This window comes from Anoplopoma fimbria, chromosome 14 (genome assembly GCF_027596085.1).
Source record: "Anoplopoma fimbria isolate UVic2021 breed Golden Eagle Sablefish chromosome 14, Afim_UVic_2022, whole genome shotgun sequence".
Taxonomy (NCBI): domain Eukaryota; kingdom Metazoa; phylum Chordata; class Actinopteri; order Perciformes; family Anoplopomatidae; genus Anoplopoma; species Anoplopoma fimbria.
Window position 1 is genome coordinate 1,362,881 of NC_072462.1, and position 13,355 is coordinate 1,376,235.

A 13,355-nucleotide genomic window follows, 5' to 3' on the forward strand; every position below is an offset into this window, starting at 1 on the left:
TCCTCTTAATCCTACAGGGAGACTGACGGAGTGAAGGCCTCCTGCAGCCTGCAGGCCTCTCCTCTTCAGTGTAATAACAGCAGTACCCTTACTGACCAGGAAACGGCACCATGTTCCCACCAAAACACACAACACACCCAGCAGCTCACTGGGACATACTGGGGACATTTAATGTACCGAGCTGTATCATGAATTACCAGGGGATTCATGCGCATTTAGATTTAATATGACAAAAACAATGGATTTCACACTGACTGAAACCATGTTATCTGTGCTGCAGTGAGGACCAGTACTACCCTGAGCCTTCCTCGTAGCACTTATTGCATTCGTATTAGTTTGTAGCACTTATTGCATTCGTATTAGTTTGTTGCACTTATTGTATTCGTATTAGTTTGTTTCTGTACTTTTGCTCTGGTTTATGCTTTTAGATGCTTGTTTAAGAAAGGAGATGCACTGATGACTTCTGGTGACTAGTAGTTCTCTTGAATACCTATGTTGAATACACTTCCTGTAAGTCGCTTTGGATAAAAGCGTCTGCTAAATGACTGTAATGTAATGTAATGTAATGCAATGTAATGATTGCACTCAAATAACTACAGTAAAAGTGTGTGTCCTGTAGGCTCAACAGACTGTTCAGTAAAAGTCGTAAATCATCATTACATTACATACATTTAGCAGACGCTTTAATCCAAAGCGACTTACAGTCAGTAGTATATTACATATCATTCACCCATTCACACACTGATGACAGGCTACCATGCAAGGTGCCACCATCAGACTCTAACTAACATTCATCATGCAGTCCACACCTTCACTGACAAAACGCTCTAAATGTGTATAAAAGGGGAACTCCTGATATAAATAGCTCCACTTGTATGCTTTCATTTCAAATTCAAAGAAATAACAAAACAAAAAAAAAAACCCTCCTCTCTCTCCTCTGTCAGGCTGTCAGGCTGCACAACCAACTCTGCTCTCAGCAGACCACATGACAATAATAACATGACAATAAAAACCTGTGCAATACATCACACATTATACTGTGCAATAATAGTTAAAAAAAGTTAAAATAGTTAAAATAGTTTTTTTTCTGTCTGTAAATATAATATTTCAGTTATTGTTGTTTTTCTACTGTTTTTTTTTATTGCTTATTTATAATACTTATTTTTTTTATTTTCATTTTTTATTCTTTTATCTTGTCTTCTTCTACTATATCTCTTGTGTGCACTTTACTCTACGCTGCTGTAAGCCTGCAAATTTCCCCGCTGCGGGACTAATAATTCCTGTTCCATCTTTATTTTGTTGTATAGTATGTGTATTTATTGTCTGTGTCTGTGTAGTTGTATAGTATGTGTATTTATTGTCTGTGTAGTTGTATAGTATGTGTATTTATTGTCTGTGTAGTTGTATAGTATGTCTGTATTTATAGTGTGTATTTATTGTCTGTGTAGTTGTATAGTATGTGTATTTATTGTCTGTGTAGTTGTATAGTATGTGTATTTATTGTCTGTGTAGTTGTGTAGTTGTATAGTATGTGTATTTATTGTCTGTGTAGTTGTATAGTATGTGTATTTATTGTCTGTGTAGTTGTATAGTATGTGTATTTATTGTCTGTGTAGTTGTATAGTATGTGTATTTATTGTCTGTGTAGTTGTATAGTATGTGTATTTATTGTCTGTGTAGTTGTATAGTATGTGTATTTATTGTCTGTGTCTGTGTAGTTGAGCTGCTGCAACACTTGAATTTCCCCCATGGGGATCAATATATATATAATATAATAATAATAATAATAATAATAATAATAATAATAATAATAATAATAATAATAATAAAGGATTATCTTATCTTATCTTATCTCTCTCCTCTCTGTCAACAATGACAATGATGACAATAATAACATGACAATAAAAACCTGTGCAATACATCACACATTACACTGTGCAATAATAGTTAAAATATTTTAACTATAAATTTTTTCTGTCTGTAAATATAATATTTCAGTTATTGTTGTTTTTCTACTGTTTTTTTTATTGCTTATTTATAATACTTGTTTTATTTTATTTTTTATTTTTCATTTTTTTATTTTTTCTCTATCTTATCTTATCTTATTTTATACTGTACATTTTTATTCCTGTTCTATCTTTATTTTGTTGTATAGTATGTGTATTTATTGTCTGTGTCTGTGTAGTTGAGCTGAATTTCCCCCATGGGGATCAATAAAGGAATATAATAATAATAATAATAATAATAATAATAATAATAATAATATAACAATAATAATAATAATAATAATAATAATAATAATAATAATAATAATAATAATAATAATAATAATAATAATAATAATAATAATAATAATAATGAAGGATTATCTTATCTTATCTTATCTTATCTCTCTCCTCTCTGTCAACAACTCCAGAGTCCGGATCCAGCGTCAGACCGCGACTCCGCTCCGGGTTTTCCACCGCGCCGCAGTGGGAGGAAGTCGGACCCACAAAGCGACAGAAAAGAGGCAGAAACACAGGAAAACACGCCGAGCTGGAGGCTCTCAAACCCGGGGGGGAACATGTGCATTGCAGCTGCGACACGGACAGTTTAAGCATTCCTGCAGCGGAGCCCTGGAAACACCCGCAGAGACGCTCCAGAGAGGCTGCGCACGCACCGCTTCGTAGCCGGACTTTGGGCTCTCCAGCGCGGGTAGCAGAGCGGCCAGGAGTCGGTCTCTGGCGCTCCTTCCTCTCCTCCTCTTCCTCCTCCTCCTCCTCCTCCTCCTCCCCCGTCAGCAGCGTCACCAGTCTGCCGCTCCGTGCTGGCTCTCCACCCCTCACATTTCAGGCTAACACACCAAGCAGATTATGGAGTATATTAGGCGGGTTTCTGCCTGTTTTTGACGGTTTTTTGACGCTTCTTTTCCGGGGAGTCGCTGCAGGACTTTTCCCCGGAGAACGAGCCCGATCTCCGGGTCCGAAATCGAGCCCGTGTCGCCGTTAAACCGTCCACACGGTGCAGCCCGATGCCTCCCAGCAAACCTGCGCATTTATCCAAATAAATCTGCTGGAGTGAAACAACCAGAAATCGATGCATTTATCGATTAATCACTCAAATTCGGGGGTAGTTAGCCTGAGTGGCTAGCAGGTCGTGCTAGTTAGCTTCGGTGGCTAACTAGCATTGGAAACGACACCTGCCCTGCGAGAAGACGAATTCAAGTTATCAGCAAGGGATTCGGCTCCAGATTAATCGATTTCTCTGGGTTTTTTTGCTAAACCCCTTCAGGTGTGTCCTGACTTCAATTCGGCTTGGTTGTTTTTTAGATTTTTGACTGATTTAAGGGGGAATCACACAGGAACCAGAGGGGCAGGAGCTCTTTTCATGGCTCTTTTCTAACCTGTTGGTTTTGTTTCTGGAGGAAAAACGAGCCTGCCGACAGATGAGGGGTGTTCTTCTGTTCCTGCACCAGCTGAGACATCCATGAGGACCAAGTAGCACCTTCATGATCCGCATCCCCACCTGTCTCCTCCCTCACACGTGTCTCTAACACAGGCACATTTCCTCTCTGCAGGCTGCTTTAAAGCATCTATTCTCTCCACAGGACAGTGTTTACACCTGCAAACAGAGGAGAGGTTTGGTGGAGCAGAACATCCCTGCACATGCTGCAAACCAGTCCTGTTTTTGGGGGCATATTCCAATCAAGACCAGGACCAGGAGAGACCCCCAGAGACCTGCAGGACTTTGACAGCTGTGTCCTGGTTCAGTGTGAGACACATCACTCCAGAGCTCCTCCAGTCTTTGCATTGAGAAGCCTGTTTTAAATGGGATTACACAGCAGGTGATCGAGCCTCCCTGCAGACTGTCTATTTATTGCATGTCTCCCCCTCTTTTCTGTTTTTTTGCTGTCACAATGATGGTGGTTTTCAGGGCGAAGTGAGGCAGAGACAACGACTCCTTTCCCCCCAGTGGATGGTCCTCTCAGCTGGGCCTCTGTCACGCATGTTGCTCTCATCTGGAGGAGGACATTGTTTTTGTTTTTAATCCCCCTGAAGTGACAGACTCCATAAAGAACACCCTCGTCAGCCCCGGTTATTCTATCGATTTGCTCATCCCAGGGTCGAAAGATGGCGGACCTGGAAGCAGTGCTGGCTGATGTCAGTTATCTGATGGCGATGGAGAAGAGCAAATCTACTCCTGCAGCCCGGGCGAGCAAGAAGATCATCCTCCCGGAGCCCAGGTACAGCCCTCCATCACAGCTTCTCCTTTAACCACCGTGCTTCATGTGCTGAGTGTGTGTTTGCATGTCTGTAATGGATGCATCTGCTTTTCCTGCACTATGCAGCCACTGTACATGCTAAAACATGACTCCTTTTTTTATTCCTGCACAAACATGCTGCAACTTCACCATTATCACCAAAACACAACCATGCATTGGCTTCATTTGCATGCTCCTCCACACCTATTCCTCACACACAAGTTGACTGTAGTGTTCATGTAGCTTCCTGATCAGCAGGCTGACATGCAGCTAAACGCACAATATGTCATGATATTGTAATTTTGTTCCAATCATTTATCATGCTCTGTTCTTGTCAAACATTCATGACCATCAATCTGATCATAAATATGTTTTTTACATGTGCATCAGCTTTGTGCAGGCTGCAGAGTCTAGTCTGTGCTCTTTGTGCCCCCCCTTTGATGCAGTTGCACTATCAGTATGTGCAGCTCTCCAAGCCGAACCCCTGCACAGCCAAGCTGTTTTGCAAGAACCCAGCGTGACTACATCTAAAATCAGATTTAAATATACACCACCACCCCCTTCACATCCAACATGTACACATAATTGCACAACCTTTTGTCCCTGCAGCTACGCAGCTCGTAGAGCTTGGATGTGTCTCTCTTCAGACCAGCTTTTTTCTTTCTTTTCTTTTTTTAGGGCCATGCAGTGTGCAGCTTGATTCGAGAGGATGTGGTTAAAATTTGGTTATTGAGAGGGTTGTGTTTTGCATACAGGGTTTGTAACCTTCACAGAGCCATTTGGGTTTTAGTCAAATGATCACCGTTGTGTGTGTGTGTGTGTGTGTGTGTGTGTGTGTGTGTGTGTGTGTGTGTGTGTGTGTGTGTGTGTGTGTGTGTGTGTGTGTGTGTGTGTGTGTGTGTGTGTGTGTGTGTGTGTGTGTGTGTGTGTGTGTGTGTGTGCAGCGTCTATGTGCAGAGCGGATCTCAGCCGGCAGTTGTCACCGCTGTCAGATTGGATTTGTGCTCCTGGTGTTTACATTCATCACCTTGTACTTCACATTTATTAATCGCCGACTGAAAACTGTTACGGACACACCCACACATGTGTAAACAGAGCGGCTCGACATTTCAAAGTGCTGATGTGGGTCAAACAAGCATTTATATTTAAACCAGGAGTGATTCTCTTATTTATTTATTTTCTGGGAGGGAGGAGGTCAGCTGTTCGGTTACTGACTGACTGACTGACTGACTGACTGACAGATCAGCACAAAGCAGTGAACCATAAATTAAAGGATAGCTAATTAAATGTGCTACCTTAGATCAATTGCGATTGATATGTCATAGTTTACATTGATATAAAATCCTTTAATGGATCATACAAAGCAGGAATGCTCTGCCTTCTTGAAGGGGTTAAGAAAACACATTCTCCTCCAGTGTTTGTCAAACTGTTGATATCAAACTGACTTGAGTTAACCTCAGACGTCTCGCTATAATCCATGATTATGTTTAATCAATCAATCCCTCCATCTAAGTGCTGCCTCCCTCTTTCAGATCATTTGTCAACCACGTCAGGATATCTTGCATGTTTCAGCCCATTTGCTTCTAACAACATCAGCTTCACGTTGCTGCTAAACATTTGAGATGAGTTTTATTTTTCTCATTCATTTTGGTATATGTGGGTTTCCTTCCTCCAGGCAGTTATTGGTTTCACTTTATGTCAGTTTGGTTTTTAAAAAAATCAACTTGCATAAATGTGATGCATGCTGGAGACAGGCGGCAAACGATTTTAGTCACACTTAATTATGGTCAAGTCAAAAAAAAGAAAAAATGTCCTCACGTTCTTGAGCGCTGTATTAAATATGACCAGTGTGGAGAACTGGTATAACCACTGGTGGGTCTTTGTAGATTCTTAAAAATCCAACGTTTCCAACATCCAACCCTGTGAAGGCTTGAAAGTTTTCTCTGTAAAGTTTGTAGCTCGCTTGCAATGGTTGAAAATGAAACAAGTAAACCACTAATGTCAAACAGAAGCTGAATCTATTTATATATCTATTTATATCTCTTTATTTATTATATATATATATATATATATATATATATATATATATATATATATATATATATATATATATATATTTATAGTGACAGTAAGTGAGACTTCTGTGTTTCACCATTTGGATTATTTTCATTTCTATGTGTGATCAGTAAACCTGACATCCAAATTATGGTCAAAAACCGAAAATAAATACAGAACGGTACCTTTGATAAGTCCCGCCCCTTAAAAGCAGACTAGCTAATCATAGCATAGCATCGTCCAGCTCTAAACCGCAGTAGACTCTTATCAATATTTCCAGATGTTCATGCTCAGTCTGGTTCAGAGGATGTGCAGCTCGTCGTGGTTAAACGTTGTGTTCTAGTGATCCTCGTTACCCTGAGAGGATGAAGGAGATACTCGTTTCTAAAAGCTAATGTCAGCAGAACACGTTAGCACAGCATTACCTAGCATTAGCCCTTCTATGCTACTCTAGCTACTGAAGCTGTATTGAACGTATTTGGACTGGTTGACTTTCCCACTTTAGCTTCTGTCGTTAGTGTTTCAGTTGGGCGTCTCGGTGGACATGGACCTGTGAACGGTCATGTGATGATGGCAAACCTGTAGAGATGTTTAGAGAGATGACAGCGAGCTACTAAACCAGCTGTTAGCGTTGTTAGCCTCAAGCTAAACGAACAAAACGATGGAGAACCTCCCACTCTGCTGTACTCTTAGTTCATGGCTTTTAATTCACATAACTCCAGCCTTAAACCTTCTGTAGCGTGTGCTCTTATTATGTTCTTGCATTGACTAGGTTTACATGCACACTCTTATTCCACGAAATATGACAATATTCTGAATTTGATATGGTTCATGCACACATCATATTCCGTTTGGATATTCTGAATTAGCTCTTATTATGAACGGATCATATTCAGATTAAAACATGTGTGATATATGTAGACATTCTCCTGGTTGGATGCATGTCCAAAAGAACAGAAGGAGAAACACTCCTACTGTTAAACATCATGAAGGACTTGGACATCAACAGGTTTTTGGATATGAACAAATATCTCAATGCCGACCTTTTAGAGAAGGTGTTTGAAGGAATGAAAGAGGGAGGAGGAGTTCACACGGTCCAACAAGTCCAACACATCTGGAACAATTTGATGAAAAACACTTATTTAGAAGCAATGAGGCAAAATGGCAGATTTTGACTCCTGGCATTTTATTTTTCCATATTTAGACGTGATAAACGTCAAACAGAAGAGAATGTGACAACCTAGGATTCAAGATGATGATGATGATGATTATGAAGCACGGGTTCATTTTACATTCATCAGAATATGGAATGCTGCATCTAAATGTGAATATTAGGGGAATATTTATTTTCGTTAACCATGTAAACAGCTTATTAGGAATATTGTCTTTATCAGAATAAGGGTATATAAACAGTCATTAATTGTCTGCTTTTTAAACAAAAAATAACTGATCAATTAATGATTAGTTTCTTAAATTAAATGGTATTTGGTATTTAAATCAAAGAATCATTATAACCCATACTGTTATTAAATCTGTGTTGAATTCTGCTGTTGAGGTTCTTCTGAAGTCACTCTGAACACCAGGTGATGTTAATCAGATCAATGATTAGTATTGATCAGCTGTGTGTCCTGTGAAGCTGTTAGCGTTAAGTTCAGGCTGCGTGTCGTCGTCTCGTTTGACAGTGGAACTCTTCGCCGCGCTAATTGAGTCCGCTGCTCCTCATTAGAGGTCCAGACAAGAATCCCGGTTGGGAAGCGTTGACGCTGGGAGTTAATCCAAAGATTTGGCAACCACGAGGTTCTGACGCCACCAAAGACAACACCGGGCCATTTCACTGATTAGCACATTATCAAGCAGAGAGCAGCAGGTAATCACCAAGGTCACCTGATGCAGCTGAACCTGCAAACACACACACAGCTCTTATAGAGGTTAACCCTCTGAACCCAGAGCAGTTTCAGGGTGTTTTTTTGGCTCCTGTCACATTTTTCTCTCTGTGTTCTTGATTTTCACTTCAAAATAAAAGTCCTGCTCCTCTATGGAAACAGAACAATGATGACTAGAAGTAGAGAGAACTCAAACATGTCTTTAGTGCAGAATAACACAGTTATAATGACATAAATCATAAAAAAGCTAATTGAATTTCTTTGATAATTTATTTAACAAATTTGAAAACACTTGAATCTATATATCCAACATGTTTCCAATGTTGGGGGGGAAAAAAGTGTGTGTGTGTGTGTGTGTGTGTGTGTGTGTGTGTGTGTGTGTGTGTGTGTGTGTGTGTGTGTGTGTGTGTGTGTGTGTGTGTGTGTGTGTGTGTGTGTGTGTGTGTGTGTGTGTGTGTGTGTGTGTGTGTGTGTGTGTGTGTGTGTGTGTTATTTTGAGCTTTTCATATTTTTACAGCCTCTCCTCTCTGCTCTGTGTTCAGCAGCCTGAAGTTCAGTCAAAGTTTCCCAGATTTGTAGTCACATGACTGTTGGTCTAAGTTGAATCAATCATGTCTTCATAGTTTCACTGAGGAGCTCAGAATTGAATGTTTTTTTACAGAATCTAGTTGAAGCAAACGGTTTATTTCTGGGGGAATTTTAAATAAGACAATTTTAAGCTTCGGTTGGGCTGCTTTTACTGACAGAAGCGTTATCACACATGATGTGTTCATGGACCGTCAGAAAGATAAAAATCAGTCTATAATGACGGTTTTTTTTATCGCCTCTGGTTGTAATAAACGCGGTCGATTGTTTAAAGAAAACATGTTTTTCCATCCTGCCGGTGGGTTTCATGGGTCAGAGGGTTAATGCATCATGCAGAAGTGTATCTATACGAACAAACCAGAAGACTCTGTGTTTGTGAATGTGGTTTATTAAGTGATTTCATGTTGGATTTTATGAGCTCATGTTATTCATTATATTACACTATTACACAGGAGCTGCAGAGATAACAGCCTCGGCTAATGGACTTGTAAAATGCGGTGTTACATGGAACAAATCATCATGTGAGAATTTACTTAGAGCATGTCCCTTAGGCCGTTATTATCGCGATAATGTGTCCGATCTTTACTTTATCACACACATCGTTGTGGCGTTTGAGTGCTTCAGAGGAATGACTTTCATGTGGATTGTTAAAGATCTGTTTGTATCTGTGAATCCAGATCTAGAGAGATTTCGTGCTAAACTTTTATAAAGCATGCACGGCTTTCAGCAGCAGTGCATGTGTGAAGGTGCAGTTAAAAGTGGAGATGGCGTGGTGCTGCCACATTCTCGGCGGGCCGAGGCCGTGTCCTCTGGCGGAGAGGTGAGAGTTTGTCGGCAACACTGGAGGCAGTTTGAGATGAGACGAGCGGGGGAGGGCGACGGGACGGACGGCTGGTATCCAGACGTCCACGTCGGACACGAAGACAAGGTGAAGTCATCCAGGAGGTGGAGATACGGGAGAAAACGAGACACCTTCATACGTCATAGTGTCCGTTAAATCAAGGAGAGGATCCACAGTGTGAGCAGCTTTTTGAGACCGGCTGTAGTCTGCAGAAGAGTAACGCTTCACAGAAGTCACAGTTCAGTTTCTCGCTTTAGGAGTCGAGGTTTGGTGTGAGTTCACTACAGTCGGAGGGGAAAAACGTGTTAAAGACGGACATGATGTCCACTAGAAACTATGATCGTCATAAAAATATAGAACACTTGTGTCTTAAACTATAGGAACACACTTTCCCAGAAGGCAACAGGTCTTCAACAGCATCTCTTATGCTTTTAAACTGAAAATACAGAATACAGTTTGAGGTTTCTTTCTGTCATCCCGGTGATCTGCAAGTAAATTGAGTAATTCACTTGCCAAAAAAGTAGATTTAAGTAGCTCAAGATTCACTTCCTTCTTAGCTCTGTTGAGAGCTGCACATGCTCAGTAGCGATCACACACTTTAGTAAAATCGCAGTGGATAAAGACGGAGTTTTATGGCTGAAGCGTCATCTTTGGATTATTCTGGAAATGGGAGTTTAGTTTGGTGGCGTTCAAGGACGTGGGTGAACTCCACATTAATTTCCTTCAGTAAAGATCAAATATGAGGGTTAACTTTGGTCTTTATTAATTGATAACTGATAAATAAAATCATTTAAATAGCGGGAAGTAAAAGTTGACTTTCTGAAGTTGTCCTCAACTCCACCTAAATCTGTATTTCTGCTAAACTACAACACCAGTGATTGGGATGTAAAGCAGATAAAGTGGAAGCTGAGAGCGCTTATCTGGATCAATTTAGATGAAATCTGATATCTTTAATTGTCAGAATTATTATTTACGTTAGTGAGAGTCTAAACAGCATCCAGAGACTATGATGGATAAAGACCAATGTTGAAGTTTACTTCCAGTATTGTTTTTCAAATATATGATTCATGATTTCTGACTGAAAAGACAATTAGATTAATATTGATTCTCATAACATTTAATATTATTGTGTGGAGTTCATTGTTCCTGTTGGCTGAAGCAGTGACTCATTAGAAACACACACATTTGACTCAAACACTCAAAGCTGTAGTACTTGTCCTCTTAACACGTAAACAGTTTTTAAGAAGCGTGTGGTTGAGTCATCGCCGTTGTCTTCATCCTGACGTGGCCTTTGGTTTCTGCTGATTCGTCGGTATTTTTAGTAACTGGTTGATTTTTGCAGAACTTGCAGAAGTTATTGTTATGATTAATGCTGATTGGGAAATAGAAAATGTAAGTGTTGAGGTGATCAGGAGTTTGTCTTTGTGATAAACAACAGTTTATTCTTATTACTGTAGGTTATTGTGATTAAAGTGTTTTTACTTTTGGCTCTGATCTCATAGTATTTTAGTCCTTTTGTTCTCTGAAGTACTATTATTTTTATATATATATATATATATATATATATATATATATATTGTGAACCTCTGAATTTGTGTAACTAGGTGCTTGCTGTGAACACAATCAGAGCTTTTACAGACGTGACTTTCACAAATAATTCCCTAATAAAATCAAAAAATGTGAATTTCAGAGGGTTTTACAAAAACTTTCAAACAGGAGGTCTTATAAAATATTTTGCAGCCAAATCAATTGTTTTCAGGATATTGAACCTTTTGTTTCTTTATTATAATTGTAATACTTGATTACTTTCTTTACAGGGTTTGTATGAAGGAAATAAAGTAGACTATGAATATGAGTTTACAGATCATTAAAATCCCATTGAGGAGGTAGATATATGGCTTTTTCTGTCTGTTCTTGTTATGTTTATTATCAGTATATTTTGTTTCTACGTCCTCTCAGGTTTAGGAGAATAATGCAACAAAACAGCCTATTGAGCATAAACGAGTGTAAACAAAGCGTAAAAGAATCGATGAGACATCCTTTACTGACCCTTCTATTGTAGTTACTGTAATTGTTTTATTTTAAACCTGTGTTTTATGCGTTATATCACGAATCCTGAGAGTCTTAATTTACAGTTTGGACATCAGATCAGTATGTTGGTGGCAGCTTTTGAGACCCTCCTTACATATGTAATATATATAGATATATCTATATCTATAGATATATATATCTATATCTATAGATATATATATATCTATATATATATATATGCGTTGCACATTGGAGGTTTCCACAGAGAAGCGTCTTGTAGTTTGTGTTGAGGCAGTGAATTAAAGGACAGCCAGCGATTCTTTTTATAATTTCATAATCTGGCATTTCATGAATGTGGACGGTGCCTTTGTTATAATCACACGAGGTGCTAAATCCCAAAAGGATCATTGTTACTACGACTTCTGTTTCCAGCCAACACTGAGAGAGAAATGTTTGTCTTTTTAGCTCTTGAGGAAAAAAATACATAGAGTCTATAAAAGTACCAAAACTGAAACTAAAACTAATCCAGAAATGGCTTCAGCCCTTTAGTGAAGTAACAGGAAATTATGGCTTGTCGGAAAATTGCTCACTTGGTCTCCGGTTGCTCCTTTCACACCCCCTAAAACCATAAAGTTGTTGTGCATTCAGGCGCCGAGCAGCAGCCGGAAAAACAGGTTTCAGAGTCCAACTAGTTTCCAGGTAAAGAGAGTATTTGTTTGGTGCAGAGGCTTAAATAAGCCGATGGAAATGTTTGGGGTCATGTTTGTTTCGTCAGCTCTGAACGCACGGAAACAATGCTGCTTATTATGTTTTCACATAGAAGGAAATACCAAAGTTAAATAAAGTAAAGATTAAAGAGGCTAAGACCATGTTCAAACCGCTGTGGACAGCCCCTAAATAATGACGCAGATTATTTACACAGTTTATCGTTAACCATCACAGCGTGAAATAAAGTTTTTTATTTTTTATTTTGTTTCCTTATCATTTCAATTGTGTGTTTTTATGAAGAAAAAAACCCACTATTAATTACTATAACAAAGTATAAGGATAACATTTTTGATTTTTGATGGTTTACTGACTTCAGAGCGGTTAAAACGATTTTTGAGACGATGGCAAAATAAATATTTTGGATCCTTGTAGACCAACCGCTACAGCGTATCTGCCAATATGGATCATCAATGATCATCAATTAGTATCGGCAGCAAAGAAGCGTGATCAGGGATCTAAAAGTTTTATTTGCTCTTTTTTTAGTTTGATGCTGATCCGATCTGTGACTCAAATCCCTGATCCGACCCGATCCCAATCTACTGACATCCTTTTCGTTAGCAGAGTTGCAAACTCGTTCGCGCTCCAAATAAATGAGTTTGGGCAGATTTAATCTGCCCAAACTCATTTATATATAAGACACCAACGAGTGGACTCTGTTCTTGGGGTTTTGATTTCTTCTTCTTCTTTTTATTTGCCACAGACATGACACAGGAAGTACTTTGGCGCCTCTCAACACATTTGGTCTTTGCAAACAGGAAATGCTGTGTGTGTTTATTCTCATTGAGAGCCGAGAGGTGAGATCTGATCTCATGTGAATTCGACTCTAGCAGAAGGTGTGAACTGACCAATGTAGAGGGATGGAATCACCCACATCACAGGCTCTGATGTGTGTGTGTGTGTGTGTGTGTATGTATGTATGTATATATATATATATATATAGATAGATAGATAG

At 39.3% G+C, this 13,355-nt stretch overlaps 1 protein-coding gene across 1 annotated transcript in view; it reads left to right on the plus strand.

Moving 5' to 3' along the window:
- The first annotated feature begins 2,449 nt into the window (after window positions 1-2,449).
- Window positions 2,450-13,355, plus strand: part of grk3 (G protein-coupled receptor kinase 3) — a 56,148-nt gene continuing 45,242 nt past the window's right edge. Inside the window, 1 exon segment of the mRNA XM_054612074.1 lies at window positions 2,450-4,222. Within this exon segment, the coding sequence (XP_054468049.1) occupies window positions 4,110-4,222 (113 nt within the window). The 5' untranslated portion in view covers window positions 2,450-4,109.